Raw genomic sequence first — 19,909 nt, 5'->3', positions numbered from 1 at the left:
AATGTCAGCAATGTAAAGCAATCGATTTTGAATGATTTTAGTGAGCAAACGACTATCCAGAAAGATCATCAGGTAAAACTATAAAACTAAAAGCAGATTAACCAAAAATGTCAGTTCATTCGTATTTGTGCGGGCGCAACTCTCAACAAATATTAATTTTCAGGTATTTTATCGATACTCTTTATTTGGAATACTGGGACCATGCATTGGGACTTATATGATCTTCAGTGACTTGGCGCGGGGAGCATCAGTCAATTACTGTAATGGAAGTGCCTTATCTATGCAAGTTTCTCAATAGAGGTTGTCGCCCTTTACTGTTCAAAATTTCTCGCTGCTCCGCGTCGTGTGTTGATTTCTACACGGGCACGTGTTTTCACTCTAAAGAGTGTTTAGGGGAAAACTGGTGTTTGCGCATCAAGAAAGACATTTCATTCTTTGTTTAGTGTGCACTTGCGCATTTCATTTTCAGTTCAGCACTAATGTCTGATTCGTCTAGCAGCTTTAAACGCATGCGCGCATTAAGCCAAAAAGCAACGTAATTCAATGCAAAAAGCCGAATGCGTTTATGCTTCTTGTCTTGATTCTTTATTTGCTATCATAAAATATATTTACAGATTAAAATAAACATTAAGAGACCTTTTTATAAATATAAATATCTGGAACAATTATCACTTGGCTATTCGATTATCGAGTCTAGCTGTACCTCGCTATTAGGAAAACTGCACATGATTTACGTCCGCCACATTGGATGACAAATTTTAAATTCACGATAACGAAGCCAATTCAGGCCTATAATATGAGAGACTCATTCAAAAATGGCGGAATATGTCCTCATGTTGTGACTCCTTGACGTCCTAAATGAGCCAATCAAAGCACACCATATTGACCATATGATATGGCATGGTCAATGTTACAGATTTGACGCACTAGTACTGTACAATAGTAACAATCATACTAATTTGCTCTAAGCTTTCAGCCGCAAGAATGTCTAATAATTGATACTATGTCCTGCTAGATCGAAATTTTCATCATCAGATTTCGGTTTTCTTCACGATGGAAGTGAAACAACAGTTTTAAATCAGCACGTGAAATACCCCGAAATTTTCCCCTATATCTCTACTTTCTACGTTGTCTAACAATTTGTTTCTCGTTATTCATATTTTTATCTCCTTCCTTTTCGTATTACCTTATATTACACTTTGTTATTTTTTTGCATACGATGCAAACAGACATTCAACAAGCGAATTAAATATACCAGTTTCTTGTGAAATGAAACGGTTAAGGCATCCTGTACCGATGATACACCACCAAACAATTTGGTTTGTAAAACGAAAGCATCTTTGTTGTGTTTAATGAAAGTACTTTAAAATGAATACGTTTGTTCATCGGTTTGTCGACTAGAATACCTTAGAATAAGCCTTTTCATAGTTTAAGAATCGATTCCACTGCGCATGCGATTTTATCCCGAATTCCTCACCTTCTTTTGTCTAAACCTTCTTTTGTTCTTAATTAAACAAAAGAAGGTGAGAAATTCGGGATAAAATCGCATGCGCAGTGGAATCGATTCTTAAACTATGAAAAGGCTTATTCTCACCATTCAAACAAATCACGTGATCATTTCCTCCAATGCTGAGTGCGAACGTCATTTTTAAAAAAATGGTCGTAAGTGACTTCAGCGACGGCTTTTGCTCAGCTTTAATAAAATTTGAAATAGGAAACCCATTTGAAAACCATATTGATGTGAAATGGCATACTAATAAAACGTTAGTAAACAAAACAACGGACTTTCTTTTCAGTCTGAGTTGGGAAAACAAGATGCATTGCAGTGAAGCCGCTTGAACATAAAAAAGTATGTAAGCCATTCTCGAATCCACCATGTTCGCTGAGTTAGGCGTATATATAAGAGAATAAGTAATCAAAGTGATCCTTAAAGGAAAATTTCCTCGTCGTCTTCAAAAATGGCGGGAAATGATCACGTGATGAACTAAGAATGCACTATTTTCTGCCGGCGTAAAATGATTTTTCATTCATCGTCATAAAGAACGTAACGACTATCAATATCATATCATCTAACGAATTGACGTTGTTCTTGTAAAACCAAGTCTACTGAGAAGGTACGGAACACTTACCTAAGAACGCAATAACATTAAAAACAAACTACATAACCTACTGCTTTGCTAAAAGCCAATAGTGCCCGTTCCTTTGCCCAAAAATTTCCAGGTTGGGTTTTGAATTAAAAACGCATTAGCGCACATGTATACCATAATGTACAACAAAATGTATCAATAAATTTTAGTGAATAGTTACGTGACATAGTCACGGTAAAGGCGATTCCGAAGTTTCCTTCGAAGATTACGTGACATGGTCACGTGGGCTATACTAAGCTTATTGTTGATTGGTTCTTGTAAGCTTTTTGTGGTCCTCGTCCAACTCTAGCTTGAATCTCTGCTCTTCTTGCCATTGCATCAAAGGAACTAAAAACAAAACAGGCAAGTGGAAATTACTTGGTACGTCGTTTTATTGGTCATTTCCAGTTCTATGTATTTACAGTGATTTTAAATAGCACGCATGCAATCGCGTAGGCTCTGGTAGACGCAACAATTCAAGGAAATAAAATGGAAAATATTATTCATCTTGGATATAAATCTATAATTATACTTATTCAATTGTCTCAAGATTATATAATTAAGACCGAGACGTTTCGATTGCTACTGCTAGTCTTCATCAGGCAATGACGTAGCCTGGAAGGTAGTCTTGTTATATACCATCCGTCTGGCTCCCTCGAGGGTCACGCAGAGGCTGTGATTGGCAGCGGGTGGTCGGCGTAGCAGTAGCAGTCGAAACGTCGCGGTCCACCCTACCACAATCGCGGTCCACCCTGCCACAATCGCGGTCCACCCTGCCACAATCGCGGTCCACCCTGCCACAATCGTGAGACAAATAAATAAGGGTCATCTTTAAATTCTATCACAAAATCTATCATGATTATAATGTTCTAACTTTATTTGTTTATTACAGTTAGCTGCTGTACCAAATAAGAAAGACAATATTTTAAAAGGTTTATAGAATTTATACTCGTTAATAATGATTCAGAATATTTTTCTCTTATTTAGATGTAAATTTTCACGTGTATCTATTAAGTTTTTTTCAGTATTTTAAGTTTATATAACGGTACAACCGTGAAGTGCTCGTCTCCACTCCACTCCCCTTCCCCCGCTAAGATTACGCAGGTTTTCAAATACTGTACATAAACTAAACGGATTCTCGAAGCCAGGATCACTCCGACCTTTGTATAGCGGCACAAATAAAACACGAAAGAAGGTATCTAATAATAAATGATAATATTATACTGTTCGCCGGCCGCTTGCGTCGCCAACATACCGGCCAGTAGTTTGATGTTGCTGACAGAAGATGGTTGTCAGACAAGGCTGTCTGTCGACCCACTACAGCTGTCACCCTCAGCCCTACACGTCGACCCAAGTCAAGGTTAAGAAAAGAAATATTCGATATTTTTACGAGCACAACAATGTTGAAGTGGTTTGGAATATTTGCTTAGTGATAGCTCTCACGAAAGTTGCTTAGAGTGCGCACAAACATTATTTTTTCACTAGAGAACGGAGTGTGAATGTGCTCACGCGCCTCTCGCTGCGGAATAGCTGGAACCATTTTTATAGCTAATTGTGCAGATCAGCTCTTGGCTGCTACAATAAGCATGTGCACAAAATAAGGAACTTTATATAGTTGCCATAAAAATGGCACTAAACAAATAAATAAGACCTAGCCGCAACCCATCGTTCTACTTATACGAGTGTAAAATAGGGACAACCAGGAATAAAGAAAACAATTGTGAATGGTTATTACTGGCAAAACATGCGCGATGTCGTTAAACGCCACGGATGAGAACAACGACGCAAGTACAAGCTTATGACATGGAAAGAAAAATGAGTGATGGCTGATGGTATCCAAAATGAAGTACCCATAAGGCGACATGTAGCCTGTAAAAGGAACCCCACAAGGAACGCCTTGGCTACGCAGGCTAGGCGATATGGCGAGTTTCAATCTTTGGCAATACTGGTAGAAAGAATACGTTACTAATTGCCTTAAATCACTCTGGCGTCACGGCTCGTTTATAAGAGGGGCAGAATGGAGAAGAACAATAGAAATTTGGACTCATTTTACTCTGCAGCTGGATGGATAGCTCTGATATATGCCTGGTTTTCAAACATTTTATAAACCGGTTAATCCTGCGGTATATACGGTAAAAAAGCAAAATTTTTTCGCAGTTTTCTTTTCGTCGTACTGTTGCGTCACCCTCTCATGACCATGATTCTTGTGACGTCATAGTGAAATAGGCAGTTAATTAATTACTATTGAAATGGAATCATTTTTATCACGATATTTTTATTATAGAAGGTTAAAGTTGTAAGTTATTTGTTAATTTTAAAATACTAGACGATGAAATTTTTAGTGTAAAAATAAAACTGAATTCTCAGAATTAAAAACATAACTAAAAGATTTTATGGTTTTAAAACAACATTTTTGTCATTGAATTATTTAAGCTAAATAAATTATCTTACGAAGTTAGTTTTATGAGTGAATGGAAAGGTTAGGGAAATATAAGAACAAATGTTTTTATGGATTGGATGGATGGATGGATGGATGGATGGAGAGAGGGAGGGAGGGATGGGATGGGATGGGATGGATGAATGTGTGGATGGATGGACGGATAGATGGTTGGATGAAGGAATGGATTGTTGAAGGTGGCTTAGTGACTCGAAATAGATGAGAGAGTGGATGCATCAATGGATAAATGAATCATCTTGAAAATATATTACATTAACACTGAATTTCAAATTTCCCTCTACCTTTTGAATGTCTGTTCCTTCACTATGCTTCTTACTGCTTGCGATGTCTGTGCAGCCTCGCGGCTCTACAATAACAAAAGCAAGCAGTGCATTTAGGGGTGATTTTAGGGGACGAATAGACGCCATTTTGTAAATATGTTCCCGAAAACTGCCCTAAAATGCACTGCAATGGGAAATCCATCCAGTTTTGTCCTCATCGTCGTAACGCCTAATGTAAGGATTGGTGTTCGCATGCCACAGTTTTACTATACTTTTTCAACGTTAGGACACTCACTAGTTTCCTGATTTCTTCTTTTTCTGTATTAACCATCTCACTTCTTTGATCTTTGGCAATTATATCGGCTAGTAATTCCTTCTTACGTCTATCCTCTTCCTCTCTAACTCTGAAAAGATTAATTCATAATAGCAGGTGTGAATAAAATGCTTGTTGTTACGTTCCTGTGCTTCGAGGGTTTTTCTACGGGCTCTAAGTCAGTAAAATGAAATACTGAGTCCAGGAATCCAACCTGAACCAGAAGTCCCAAGATGTGAGAAGCAAGTGCACTACCGCTACGGCACCCTACTTTTTCTATTACCTTTCATAATTCTCCTCATGCTCTGTTTTCTTAGCAACAAGCTGGCATCGAGTTTTTAACTGTTTCTTGGTAATATTCATGGCTGATACTGCTTCTGCCCTTTTCAGACTCTGAAAGAATTAAAAAAAAAAACACGTTTTGAGAAGATTCGAGTTGCATCGCGTAGGCTGGCCATCTCTTTTTAACGCGAAATTCCATTCAGTAGAACTTCTCCCACTCTCAATTTTCCAAGTAAAAATCCCTCCTTACTTCTTCTTGATAAACCTTCAGGTTTTTCTGCCAATCTTTCAGTTCTTCTTCCATCTGTTTTAGCTTTTCCTGCTGACGCGATACCTTTTCTTTTTTCTTTCTCCTGAAACACGATGAAAATCAAACAACAGCAGTTAGAGGAACCACTGCTTCTCGATCATGATGAGAAGATCTTGTACATACTTGCTGTTCCTAATTTCACTTTCTCTTCTGATCAGCTGATCTTCGTAATTCTCGATAGCTCGCACGTGTTTTTCAGTGATTTGATCTTTCAAACTTCGTTCTACTTCTCTGAGGAAGGTAATCGAAATATTAATAAATAGTTAGTGTAAGGGGCAACGTCAAAACAATGGTCCAATACAGGAATCCCCCTACTCCCACCCTTCAGAGAGATCTTTTGAAATGCTCGATACTGGGTGTCCGAAGGGACTATTTCTGTACACAAACACGCTGTTTAGCATTCGTGCAAACAAACAGTGCTTTGGCCATTAGTTTTGAAGATATTTGAGAGGGGCAAAACAGGATTTAACTTCCAGAGCTCGTGGGTTCCGGGTACGACACCCCTCGGCTTCCCGGTGCCCCGTGAGATGATAATTAATTTAACCTTATCCGGTTTTAAGGAATCAGTTATGTTGGGTGGGCTTGCTGGCTGCGCACTTCATTGCATCTCCAGAAAATGTAGTCCCAGTAAAAAACTTTTATGAAAGTCCTCTGGGGCCATATCTTCATCAGTGTGCGACTTCATCGCATGGTTTGTCATGATCTGCTAAAAGATAAGAACCTTACTTCGAACGCCTTGCAATTTCTTCTCTTTTCTCTTCAATCTTGATTTTTTCGGACTCATTCTGGATTTGTAATTTCTGAAAAACAATAGGATAATGTTATCAGAGCAGACTTCATTTGCCTGCTGTGCCATGACCGTGGAGGTGTTATGTCCGAGAGTTCATTTACCAGCAGTAATTTCGCTGTGAAGGTGTAACTGGTTCAGCGGATATTCTCAGTAATAAACCTTAACCATTCCGGTGTAGACCGTGACATTTTATAAACTTCCTACGAGATTTAGACACGTGCACGCTTCGCCTCGTGACTCTGCCTCGTGACTTCGCCTCGGGCGCACGAACCTCCGTGTTCAGTTTAGCATTCGTGAAAACTCCAGCCGTAGGCGATTCGTTCAAAACTGCGCTCTGTAAGAGAGCACGCAATAATGCCGTTCGAACTGGCTTATTAAAAAATATCTTTTCCCGTGCTGTGCTCCGTTCAGTAATACAGCAAGTTATCGACCAATCAGAGCTCGCGTAGAGCAGTTACTATATAATAAAACTCAATGAACGCACGAAGAACGTGCCAAACACCTACCAGTTGTTCGTGAGTAGTTTTACGATTTCGATTGCGCATGGCTCGTTCATGCTTCTCCAGCGTTGTAAGGTATGCTATGTTACGATTCATCTCATCTTCGCGTTCTTTTTGTCGGCGCTTTTCCTCCTACGAGAAATGAAGTATGAGATTCAGCCAAATAAGCTCGATTCCTTTCATAAAAGTGGTAGAAATAAAGCCTATTACACTGATCATATCTGCTCATAACATTTGCGGCACCGAGAAAACTTGGCCGTCTAATTTTTTTTATTTCTATTTTTTATTTTATTTTTATTAGTTTCATTTTGGCTTCATTCAATCGACCTAGCTATATTCAGGTCGTTGAAACTTTAATTGACGAACCCAAAACACCAATAGTCCGCCTTCTTAGCTTGCTTTTTGGGTCGGGTAAAAATAAAAATGGGTTTTAGTGCAAGAATAATCCAGGGGTTTCTAGTAACCCATGAAATTCTCGATCTTGTTCCAGGGTTATGATATTTAATGTCACAGTTAGGACATCTGCAATTTGTTTGTTACCTGTTGGCGTTTCTTCTCAGCTTCAGCCATCCGTTTGAGTTCTATTTTATTGGCCTGGAATGAGAATATGTCACAATCTTACTGTCTATTATAAAAGCACAGTGTGAGTGTGTGTATGGTGGTGTATGGTAGTGGGGGTTATGCGGTGATTATCATTAATGTTGAAAAACAAATAACGACTACTGACCAAAGTTCTTTCCTGCTTTTGACGCTCTTGCTCCCACAGTGATTCCTTCATGCGGATTGCTTCTTCTTTTTCTTGTTTTAGTCTTCGTTCTTTTCTCTCTCGCCGCGCGCGTGCTTCCATCTAAACAAAAGAAATACGGTTCACGGGAATAAGAAAAATAACGGTTTTGAGAGCGAAATAATAGCTGGGCTTGTTGCAGAAGCTGTCCCATTGAGATCGCAAATTAGGAAAAATGGAAGAGTGAACGATTATGGAATTGTTGCCTATTGGTGTACTGGTCTTAGTTGATGTTTTCTTGTGTTTTTTTTTTCGGTTTGTTTTTTGTTTTTTAGTTTTTGTTTAATAAGAAGATAAGAAAAGGGTGGAAATAAAAGGGAATAATAAAAGGAAAGGGAAGGCGGGAAGATAAGGGAAATCTAGAGTCAAGGCAAACCTCCTAAATGCAATTTACAGCAGTAAATAGACACCATCAAGACTTTCTAAAAAAAGTTTCTATCCCTCGTTATCTTTTACTATTAGACGGGAACTGAGGGCATTTAATCCATACTTTGCGCTAAATTAGTACCGATGTGTTGGTGAAAAAAAACCAAACCAACCAAAAATGGTGCGAATCCCTGTCCAGGGAGAACAAGTCAATCACTCGCACGTCTGTCACTCATAAAAGCAATCCCTATGATCGATCGATGGGTTGGATACATGAGATTGGTGGACTTGTGGCTGAAGGGTACATACACCCACCTGTTTCATGTCTTTTGAGGCATATTGCTCGTACAATTCCGCTTGATGTCGTTTCATTCGTGCATGACGTAAGTCATTTTCTAGTTGTCTTTGACCATCCCACGCCAGGTCCAACATCATTTTGTCTTTTCTTAATCTCTGGGCCTCCTCGTGACGTGTAAGCATTAGATCGATTATCTTCTGGTCCTGTCGACACGACGAAACACAGGAATTTAAAATGATACGCTGGCGGATAGTATGAAGGAAGGGACACAAAATCACACCAATCAAACCAATCAATAAAAATCGATATGTGAGTTGAGGGTTGTTTGTATAGAATATTCGAAAGTAGTAAGGAGCGTGTATGGAGGATATATGGCCCAACAAGCTCCTAGCTTTAAAGCCTACCCTGTATAATATTTAGATAAAAAATATTCAAGTTTTTCAAGTGTACCTTATTCGACATTCTCTTTCCACCAACAGCATTTAGTATACAATCAGTGGACATAGTACGGCTTTGTTTCTTGGGTTCAAAAGAGTTTAAAGAGACTGTTGAGCGGTTACTGTCTCGTCGTGTAAGCCTGGGTGAGGACGGAAGAGAGCCCGTCTTTGGGATCGACCATTGGCTACGTACTCGTCGAACATGAGGGCTTGCGACGCCTTCACTTGTGTCTGAGTCGGACGTCTCGCCGCGAGTTTTAGTGTCACGTGCATTGAAACTTTGGCTTTTTCTAAAATATAATATTATGACAGAAATTAAAACATTAGACCTCGAGTGACCACGAAACTATATCTCCAAATAGATGTTGTACTCAATAAAATACAGTAAGTTCGGAAAAGGCCCTTCAAGTAAATGAACCAGCGTTTCGTCCAGTTTTATAATAACCATGTAGTTAGCTGGCTTATTGTAAAGCTAAAACTAGAGCCTATAATCAGCTAAGTAGCCTGGATGGAAGGTGCAATTTCCTTGCACTTTGATTGTAAACTATAATTTGTAATTGGATGACATCAATTCTGTACCGTAGCCGCGCCTCAAGTTTTCATAAGACCAACCACAAACTAGCATGAACCCTACCATGGCATCAGTTCGCGTGCATACGATAAATGGTCTATTTACAAAGAAAAAAGGCACGTGAACTGACGTTTCTAAGAAATTTCAGGACGTCTGCTTCTGTTTTCATTTACAAAATTACCAATAAACTCACTGTAAAAACTGTACCGTTGTAAGTTTGATGGAAGAACGGAATAGGAAAAAAAAGGTATAGGAACTTACTCGATTTTTGATTTCCCAGGTGGTGCGTGTTGTTTAGCACTTGTTTCAACTTCATAACCATTTCTCCTGGAAGGAAAATTGGGGAAGGAACTTATGATTATTACGAAAAGAAAAAGCTTGTTGGCAACAAATATCGGTTTGGCACGTATAGGAAAACTACGTGACTACAAAGCATGATGGAAACAAAGAAAGGGAAATGAAAGAAAGACGAAAGAGGGGGCAAAAAGTATCGACATTGGGGTTCTTCATAGAAGCATGTTCGGGAATTTATGAGTTCGATTTCTCTTTCTCTTTTTCCTTCCCTCCCCTACAAAACAATGACTGAAAAAGAAGAAAATAAAGACGCAAAAGAAGACCAAAAAATGTAGAAAAGAAAGAGTAAAACATACGTAGCACTGTGCTTCGGAGATGTTTTGCTAGAGCTTTTCAGTCGGTTATCCTTCCCGGTGGTATCGGAGTGCAGACTTGGTGACGAAGTACTTCGAACCACTTGCTGTCTATCAAGATCTAAGCGGTTAAATAAAGAACAAACAGGAGATGAGAAAATATCACTGAAATCGTACGATACAACGCAGCTTTCCATGTTAGAAAGAAAAACTATGGTAGCTGTATGGTAACTGTAATGGCTTCTTGACACAATGCAAGCAATTCGTCGTACGATGTTTGTAAGCAACATTTCACGCATTAACACTGTTTCTAAGTATTTGATATCAATTATTTATTGATACAACGCAGCTTTCCATGTTGGATAGAAAAACTATGGTAACTGTAATGGTTTCTTGACCCAATGCAAGCAAATCGTAGTACGATGTTTGTAAACGATTCACTCATTACCACTGTTCCTAAGTACTTCATATCAAATATTTATAGATACAACGCAGCTTTCCATGTTAGAAAGAAAAACTATGGTAACTGTAATGGTTTCTTGACGCAATCACTCATTAACACTGTTCCTAAGTACTCGATATCAAATATTTATCGAAAAATGTAACCTCTCTTTCACACTTTTTACAATACATTCTTTAGAGTGCGGTCGTATAGCTCAAATTTTAATTCAAATTTGAGCTCCTATTATATCAATAAACCTGATAAATACTTAGAATAGCAGCATTGGAAAGCTTTGGCTAGGCTTTGGCGTCGAACCCGTCCACAATAGACCCTTTGCCAAAATAGCGACCGCAAATTTGAATAAGCTAAAATTAAACTGCGTGAAAAACCAAAGAGCACCTTTACTCTATCATAAATCATAATTGTATCAACAGTTTTGATTGATTTTTAACTAATATTTCTAAGTATTACTTAAAACTGATAGCAAGGGTTGATACATGTATATTAATTGTAAAAGTAATGATATGATGGACAGCTTCAAAAAGTAGGTCTAATTGATGACATTTACATACACGATTTTTTTCTGTTAAATTGAAAACATAATGAAATCAATGCTTGATATTTTTAATTTAGAAAATTCAGTATAGGATTTTGAAAATTAATTTTAAAAGGTTGGCACTGTGAATAAATTGAAGCCACAAATGAAAGCAGCTGTTTTAACACGGTATGACACACCCAGAGTAGACAACGCAAAACAACCAAAACATGAAATGTCTGGCAAGCAATAAATTAGCTTCATTAAAGATAAAAAAGAAGTGTGCAGTTTGTACAGTTATGAAGAGGAAGTTGATTTTTTTGATGGGTATATTTGTAAAAACTAAGTATTTTTAGCTAAAGGCTTTTTTAAAATTGTTTTTACTTTACACGAGAAAGAGTGTCATTTAATAGCATTTATATTTAATCATCGATGAAATATCTATTTTTTCTCTATTTATACCAAAAAGTGATATTTTCGCATGTGAAGATACTACATAATATCTTCACATGTAAAAATAACATCCTTGGTAAGAATTCTTAGAAATCGCATTAGATAGTGGAAATCCACCAACTACATGTATTAAACAGAATATTACATGGCTACTTGGAGAAATATAACACACAAAGATAAAATCCTTATCTCAACATGGCCTTGCAATAACCTTTATGTTGTTTTGAAATGATTTATTACAATAAGTTTACAGAGGGTTTGATAATAGTGGAAATCCACCAAATACATGTATTAAGCAGAATATTACATGGCTGCTTGGAGAAATATCACACACAAAGATAAAATCCTTATCTCCACATGGCCTTGCAATAACCTTTATGTTGTTTTGAAATAATTTATAACGATAAGTTTACAGAGAGTTTGATATCATGTTGTTTGATTTAATGATAATAATAACTGTTTCATAGGGAAAATAAAATAGAAAATGTGATAATTTTTTGAATATAAATTTTATAAATGAGTTATTTATATCTTTACCCTTGGCAGAAGTCAGGTGGGTCCTTCTTGTGAAATCTCCAATGATGTCCCTTCCTCTCCTTTCTTGCTCGTTGATAATTCTTTCTCTTTCTTCCTGACATAGTCTCAGCTTTCCTGACATGATAAGATATGTATATTCAGTGTTATATCACATGATTCCACAGCATATTCTTGTCTTAGGTTGCAGTGAAGAGGATACTTGAAAAGTTGCACAGCCAGAATTTCCTACTGGAAAGGAGGGGAACTCCATACATGTATTTTATCAAACAATGAAACAACCTCTTGAATTTAACATTTTAATAGCCCCTTTCACAGTTCCCTGCACCATCTTGAAATATAACTGTGCCTTCACATTGCAACACCTTGGAAAATTATTCACATGTCTCTATCATTGCAAGCTCACCGTTCAACTGGAGAACTGAGAGAAAAACCCTCAAATCAAAGAAGAGATCCAGCCATCTTTGCTTACATGTGATGCCAAGACCAGTATTCAAACCTGACACCCCAGAGAAGGGTGAAAGCAAAAGTGCAGTACTGGACCACCACTCTCAACTTCTCTCTAGCCTTGACAATCAACCCATCCCTCCCTCCCTTCCCGCACACACACACACACACACACACAACATGCATACAGATTTTGTTACCCAATGGACAATTTTTTACAGGTACATATTGTATTGACTTCAGGATTAAAAAATAGTACATGCAAAACACAATACTGCTGACTGAATCTCTTGTTTACTGCATTCCTGCTTGGGGGAGGGCTGATACTTGGAAATGTAGTGGATATATATGGCTTAAAATAACTGCCAGTCATCTGACACCAGTATTTGCACTTGTCTGGTCAAATCTTTGCTCTACAGCCATTTTGACTAGTAATGTTCATCCAGCCACAAGGTATGACCAAGCTAAAACTAATATGACTTTAAGTTTTTTAAGCCACAATATAAGCAATTTGTGCATAATGCCCTTTTATTGGTTATAAAGTGGGTATTATAGCGATTACTCACTCTTTCTCTGTCTTTCGTGCTCTTGATATACTTCATAAATAGCTTCATGGGAGTAGTTTGTGTCATACAATGCTTCAAATTCATCAATAAATTCTTCATAGGACTTGTGAAGTAATTCTATAGGCTGTCATTGACAATATTAACATGATTAGAATGTATTTCAAGTTCATTGGAAATCTTATATTTTGATGCAAAATAATTGCAATTGATTTTGTATACACAAAAGAGATCATACAGGGATCAGTATAATTCACAGAGCAGGGCTCTGCTGGTCAACGGACAACATCAAAATCGGAGAATGAAAATCAATGTCAAGAATAAGACAACATGTCTATTTGATAACCAATACTGATTACCTTAACTCCAAACCTTGCACATGCCTGTCAGAAAAGAAACAAAAAATGGATTTAACAAAAACTCCATTGCAATCATACAAAAGAATTATCAAAAGGCACATAATAAAAAGAAAGTAAGAAATATTTTTTCTCAAATCTTTGGAGTACTAAAATGAGTCAATTTGTTATAAGTTGATTTTAACTGAGGGAGGAAAGTATTAAATGTTTGCTTGCAGTCCACTTGTTTTTGTACCTCAAGTGATCTTGGACTAGTCAATACATAGCGACTCTCTTCAGCACCAGGCACTTCAAAGTTGGTTAAATCCAGATTTAAAGGGGGAACCTTTGATTTGGATGATCCTAAAAAATAATGACATGTCAGTTGAAGAAAGAAATGACTGTTGACACATGCATGTATATAGATTTGGTTAGACAGGAAGATAGTAGTGGATATTGTGTGAATCAATATATCGTAGAATCTTGGTTATAAGCACTGGGCTTATACAACTTTGTAAGGGTTTTTGGATAGGCTTTTACACATGGGATGATTAGCAACTGGTGCGAACTCATACATTCCTTTCATAAGAAAATAATGCTTTATGGTGTCCATTTCACATCGTCAATGTGCTATCATGAGGCTGTACACTATCAGTAGAGGGAGCTTATAACCCGGCACTAACCCGGAGGACATTTCTGTTAGCAGATGGGTGGGGCTCATAACTGGGGGTCACTATAACCGGGACTATATGATATAATTAAGATGATTAAGCCTTAATAATTATGGTTAATACATATAACTAAATAATAGAAATAAACAGAATATATCATTATTTACACCAGTACCACAGGAAAGAGGAAATTAAATCACATCTTTGGAAAATATTACTTAGATAAAATCCTTTGTAAAACATAACCATTTGATTTAAATCAAAGCAATTTATCATTATTTAATACTGTATGTGAGAATGACCTAATATAAAATATATTCATTTTTGATTTCTAAACTAGATAACAGTTACATATTTTCCTTTTTATTTGAGGCATCAATATGCACATATATCAATACTTTTTTGACATGGCTACATGTTTGTATTTGGGCTTGGTTTATGAGTGTGGTTTCAGACATGCCAAAATCAAGGAAAGAGGCAGATTAGGAATACACCAAATTAATAACAAAATATATAATTTGATTTATATTACATTTATACTGTTGATTGCCTTATCTTTCATTTCATTCTTAATTACCTTTGCACAATAGTCAATTACTGATGATAATAAGTAGTTAAGATTTGTGAATTTGCCAGCATTGTTTCAACATCACTTGAGCACTGCTTGAATGTGGCTAGCCAAACAATATCAGTATGCTAAATTAATAATTCAAACCTAAGCCACATTGCTATGAACCTTACTTAAATGACATCCATGCTCATTTTGAAGTGGTTGAATTCAAGGCTACCTTGACAAAAACATAATTCCCAGGCAATATAGCTAGCCCATGAAATAGATCAATGGTGCATTTGCTATGGATGCAAGGGTCGTGAAATATAAAGCAAGGAAATAATTGATAATTATTTTTAACTTTGAAATTACATTAATTTCCTATTTCTGATTCTCTGTAACAGATGTTTATATTATTGATGGATAACTTCTAGACTGATCTCAGAACAAACATACATTAAGTATTAAAATAGATTTCCCAATGTTTCTCACTCATGATGTTAAACTACTTAACTCTTATATGATTTCCGAGCCCATCCCACACGGCTTACTGCCTCATTTCTCATGCACTATTTTTTCATGGGATTCTACCAGCTCACTAGATACACCATGCTGACAAGGCACAATACAGGCCAAAACAGCTGCTCAAGGTTTATAGTTGAGCTGGCTCATTTTTTACGCGACTTGAAGTTGTGAAAGGCCCATTGGCCCTCTTCTTCAGTTATTTCATACAAGGCTTGTAATTTACCTAAATTACGCATGTTCTAATATGATGTTAAACTACTATAAGATACAAGTCATAACAAATATAGCTATTTATCCCACACCATACAAAACACAGCCAACCAGAATGCAGGAAGGCTGAACACTGTATTTTCATCAGCATTTCACTCTTCCTTCCCATCATGAGCTACACCTTGAATCTACTCATTTGTTTCTTGTATGGCGCAGGATAAAATAGTTATATAGTTGTACAATACCTTCTTGTGGAATATAATTAAATATCTTACTTGCCACTTGCATCTCCTTTACATTTAAACACTCGCCTGAAGGCTTGTGTGTATAAAAGAAAAGTGACTCATAAGATATTCAGTAGTATACCACTCAAAAGCGTTGTATAACTAGTATTGTTTACTCTAACTACATTTCCTCTAGTTTTCCTACTCAACCTGTAAGGCCTGTTCTTATTTAGTTTTTATAACTTTTTTTCAATACCCTGAAACAACCTCTAGGATGATCAAAATTATAGCCCCAAGACATCATTACACTGTAGATTATAGGTTAATGTGTTGTAAATAAAGACATAGAAAATCATACTTTATCATTTTAATGCGACAATAGTTCTTTAATTGCTATCAACATATAATGTAGTTCAGCATTTTATCTGGGCCATAGCTATAACATAAAGGATAGAATCTAAGCTCTGATGCCATTAGGGGAAATACCACAAGCAGGATATAAATATTTGTTATCGGAAGTCGGTATCCACAAATAACATGATGGGCCGATTAGCAAAGACCATGCTATATAAAACTCTCTGTAATATCATATATAAACAATACAAATACAAGCTCTAATATTGTGGTAAAATATATTTTAAACCACCTTAGCAGGATATGTTTTAATTTTTGACACCTTAATGTTTAGTATTTGCCAAGTTTTGGAGTAACTTGGCAACTCCTTTCGACATCAACCATGTAAACTAAAACACTATTGACTCACAAGGTAGCGTCTCTCTCAAAACAATAAATGGTTTGACTCAGGGTCACTCAGATCTACAGCTCCTGCATTACATTTAATGCTCAAGCGCTCAAATAAATTATAGAGAATGACCGTAAGATAAATTAAAATCCCATCCATGTTTGGGTGAAGTTTTAAATGCATAAAACAGGTACCAAATTACTAGTATATTATATAAGCCTTATTGGCGAGTCAACTTTCTCGTCCACATCGAAAAGCTAAAAACACACTCACCTTTCATGTCGAATTGGACTTGCTTGGACGGGCTGTTGCTCCTACTTCCTGGCTTAGAGTCGACTAAAACAATATAAGAAAACAATGATAAGAAAATCCAAACTTTTCCGTAAAGATTTGCTAGAATTTTAAATACCTGACTCACTCGTCTCAAATAACGCCTTCCACGCGTCACTCTCCTCAAAACTGAGCTCTTCGCGTTCTAAACCACGGCTTTTCATTGACATTTTAAAATCTTTTCATCCGAGGATCAATCCTTCCTTCATGCTTGGGGTTTATCTGGTCTAGTCTGACAAATCTGGGGGTAATTTTGGCGCTAAACCGTAGGCCATAGTATGAGTCATCCATCAATCGACCTTCACCTCTGTCAAGGAGTTGTGCTTTTTTGAAAATACAGACTTTCATACCCAGATTTTCTCGACCACAGGAGCCCCACCCCCTTGCACAAGCGATTTAAAAATATTACAGAAAGTCTTACTTTCAGACTCCAAAGTATTTTATTGTCTTTCATTCATGGTAAAATGGCATGGTAAAAGTAAAAAATAAAAATACAGAATTTGAAGGGAATGCCTATTTTTAAAAAATTCTATTTATAGAAATCTAGTGCTAATCTTCGCTTGGGCCTGCTGTGGATAGGTTGAGCCAGCGATTTCAACAAGAGTGAATCAAAACCAAACGTGAACTTTGGAAAATTCTTGCAAAGATCTTCTTATAGAGATGAAAATTCCATCTGCAGAATGGTCAAAGATGGTCCTTAGCTTGTACAGAAGTCTGATAAAGGAAAGTCGATTGTTGCGTTATACTGATCGTGGATATTATAGACGAGAAATACGAAGAGAATTCGAGAAACAGAAAGATGAAGTAGATGTCAACAAAATCAAAGATCAGTACGAGGTAATGTGCAAATAATCTCTTAGGAGAGTGTGTTTTACTGGCCTCACGTTATTTAAAAACTTTAATATTATTTAAATTTCTCAAATGAATGAAGTTCTAGTTTTGCTATCTGATTATACAGCTGCACATACCCCTACCCCTACCCCCTGAGTCACTCAAGGTAGTGTTTACCAAGACGATTTGAATCAGTGATTTTTCATGCGATTGTTGCTTTAAAAGTTGGCCTTATGTAACATGACACACTCTTTCACTCAGTTATGTAAGGTGTTGTTACACATCACAATTTGCATCAGTGATTTTTCATGCAATTATTGTGTTAAAAGTTGGCCTGGTGTAACATGGCATGCTGATACAATTTTTAACAATATTTTGTTGCGGTAACACAGTAACATGATTTAAGTTTTTTTCTTTTGAACGAGCTTCAAAAACTCACAATATTGCTGCTATCAAATTCTGTTGCTGCACGCGCCATGTTGCATAAACCCAACTTTTAACACAAAGATGTTGCACGAAAAATCATTGTGTGTAACATCACCTTTATTCACTAATTAGAATTATTTTGGTTCTGTTCATTTTCTCATTCATTCATTTTTTTGGTTGCATTACAGAAAGGTGTTTACTTTATGAAAACAAAACTTGGAGGCCTAAAGTAGCACACAGTTAAGGGAGTGCTATCAAATCATTCAGAAGTATCTCATCACAAGGCTCAGAAAGATTGAGGGCTCTGATCACAGAAATTGCTGAAACCTCTCCTTTCAAAACCACTTGATGTATACAGCTGCTTAAAGAAGGTTGAAGGGCAAACAGCCGAATATGTGATAAGCACTAGGAGATAGGTCATTCCAAAAGCCAAGAATAACTGGAATGACTGGTATTTCTTGTAATTATTTTTGTCAATACTGAACACAGAGGTTATTGTTGAAGTAGTTGACCAACCATTCAAAACACCTCAATCATTTGTGTTAAGATGTATGCCCACAGTCACTTTCGGTGGTGCAATAACCGATTGCCATTCACTGCTCGCCCTTTCAACCACTTTTGAAATGTAGCTGTATGTTACTTGATATAATCCAGTCATGAAGTACCATCCCATCACTAGCCTTAGAAAGAAGCAGGGGCAGATCAGGGGGGGGGGAGGCGGGAGGGGTTTCTTGTGGTGCACCAGACTTCTTTGAAGCTATGCATAATATCCCTATATACATTTCTTCATTTGGGATACCCCCTTAAAAAAATTGCAGGAATTTTCAATTTTTTCATTTCCATGAAAACAATCAGGAACAAACGAATCCTTCTAGAGCTCTTGGGTTAAACTTCTTCTATAAGATTTAACCAGAACCCAAGCCAAATTATTTGGCCCATTCACGGCATGGGGAGGGGGATGGGGCTTTTATCTGGATATCATTGTTGAACCTTGCCTCCAATAGTGGCAGAAATAAAGTCTGATATTTTCATCAAGATGCTTTTATCTTAGAGGTACTCTATCTACTTACAGGGATTGCAAAAGGTTTTTTTTGATCTGACTCTCAGGACCCTTGTAGCTAGTCAGATAGACCTCTTTAGCTTGTGCGTAATGTTTTCCCATTTCAGACCATGTGTCATTTTCTTGAGAATAAGATTATTTGTTAGAATAGCATCCATATCCAAAATCACATGTGGTCTGAAATGGGCAGACCATTATGCCCAAACTAAATAGGTCTAATGGGATCTCATGCATTACTGTGAGTACCAGTCAATATTTAGGAAGACCTCAAAATTTTAAAAAAATGAAGTGGATCACAGACTGCTTCAATTTTTGAAGTTTTTGTTTTACTGTAAAGCGAGCGCGATATTTAAGTTCGCGCGCATAGTAGTCGTAAACGTATCCTAATATCAAAGAACGCGCGCTTTTATATTCCTTAAACAGATCACCGAAAAAAGCTGTTTCAATTGTCCTATTATGTAGAAAGAAAAACTCCGTTGTAGTTTTCGATGCGTTTTTCTCAAAATTCGTTGCAAAGTTTGCTGCGTGTGCGGCATCAACAACTGTGCTCTACTGACAAAAAAAGCACAGTTCTAAACCAATCACAGCACGCATACTATATAAACGCGTGCGCATGTCTCGGTACTGTGATGTATTTAGATCTTATTAACCGAACGGGAGGTCGGTACAGGATAATCTTGACCGAGGTCTGTACCCGACCGAGGTCAAGATTATCCCGTACAGACCGACCAAGCTCGGTCGATAAGAGTTTTATTATGACCACTTTTCATTGAAAAGGACAAAATGTTTTCGCCGTAAGATTGATATGCGATCGGACCGGTTAATACCGGAGAATCTAGACCAGCCCGCGATGCGATCTATCCAAACAGATTGCTCGATTTGCTAGTGT

At 37.1% G+C, this 19,909-nt stretch overlaps 2 protein-coding genes across 4 annotated transcripts; one reads left to right on the top strand and one right to left on the bottom strand.

The window, feature by feature from the left end:
* Positions 1-562: 562 nt before the first annotated feature.
* Positions 563-17,016, bottom strand: LOC116298329 (uncharacterized). Of its 3 annotated transcripts, XM_031706738.2 has the most exons (21): positions 16,783-17,016; positions 16,647-16,709; positions 13,708-13,814; positions 13,476-13,499; positions 13,120-13,243; positions 12,110-12,223; positions 10,146-10,263; positions 9,757-9,822; positions 8,938-9,214; positions 8,505-8,690; positions 7,767-7,886; positions 7,580-7,633; positions 7,046-7,171; positions 6,476-6,549; positions 5,873-5,980; positions 5,690-5,792; positions 5,441-5,550; positions 5,140-5,248; positions 4,866-4,930; positions 3,382-3,464; positions 563-2,474 (listed from the first exon to the last, which is right to left on the bottom strand). In XM_031706738.2, exons 1-20 carry the CDS (start codon positions 16,871-16,873, stop codon positions 3,419-3,421), a joined length of 2,085 nt encoding a protein of 694 aa, XP_031562598.1. In that variant the 5' UTR covers positions 16,874-17,016; the 3' UTR covers positions 563-2,474; positions 3,382-3,418. The 3 variants fall into 3 exon arrangements, with proteins under 3 accessions (XP_031562598.1, XP_031562596.1, XP_031562597.1); XM_031706736.2 differs by lacking the exon at positions 3,382-3,464; XM_031706737.2 differs by lacking the exon at positions 3,382-3,464 and having other exon boundaries at positions 16,792-17,016.
* Positions 17,017-17,307: 291 nt separating this feature from the next.
* LOC148906911 (mitochondrial ribosome and complex I assembly factor AltMIEF1-like) lies at positions 17,308-18,662 on the top strand. Its single transcript, XM_089036196.1, has 2 exons — positions 17,308-17,540; positions 18,149-18,662. Exons 1-2 carry the CDS (start codon positions 17,364-17,366, stop codon positions 18,191-18,193), a joined length of 222 nt encoding a protein of 73 aa, XP_088892322.1. The 5' UTR covers positions 17,308-17,363; the 3' UTR covers positions 18,194-18,662.
* Positions 18,663-19,909: the final 1,247 nt, after the last annotated feature.

The sequence above is a fragment of the Actinia tenebrosa genome, unplaced genomic scaffold, assembly GCF_029948245.1.
Source record: "Actinia tenebrosa isolate PJP-AT-01 unplaced genomic scaffold, QUT_ActTen_1.0 PGA_scaffold4__44_contigs__length_22323623, whole genome shotgun sequence".
Classification (NCBI taxonomy): domain Eukaryota; kingdom Metazoa; phylum Cnidaria; class Anthozoa; order Actiniaria; family Actiniidae; genus Actinia; species Actinia tenebrosa.
Note: the sequence above shows the minus strand (reverse complement) of the source record. Positions and strands in the feature narration are given on the sequence as shown.

Coding starts and splice junctions, on each gene's coding strand:
- LOC116298329 (XM_031706736.2), bottom strand. CDS start 16,873: ATGTCAATGAAAAGCCGTGGTTTAGAACGCGAAGAGCTCAGTTTTGAG. Junction 13,500..13,707: donor CTAGTCCAAGATCACTTGAG/GTACAAAAACAA, acceptor CTTTTCTGACAG/GCATGTGCAAGGTTTGGAGT. Junction 10,264..12,109: donor CCACCTGACTTCTGCCAAGG/GTAAAGATATAA, acceptor TTAACCGCTTAG/ATCTTGATAGACAGCAAGTG.
- LOC148906911 (XM_089036196.1), top strand. CDS start 17,364: ATGAAAATTCCATCTGCAGAATGGTCAAAGATGGTCCTTAGCTTGTAC. Junction 17,541..18,148: donor AAATCAAAGATCAGTACGAG/GTAATGTGCAAA, acceptor GTTGCATTACAG/AAAGGTGTTTACTTTATGAA.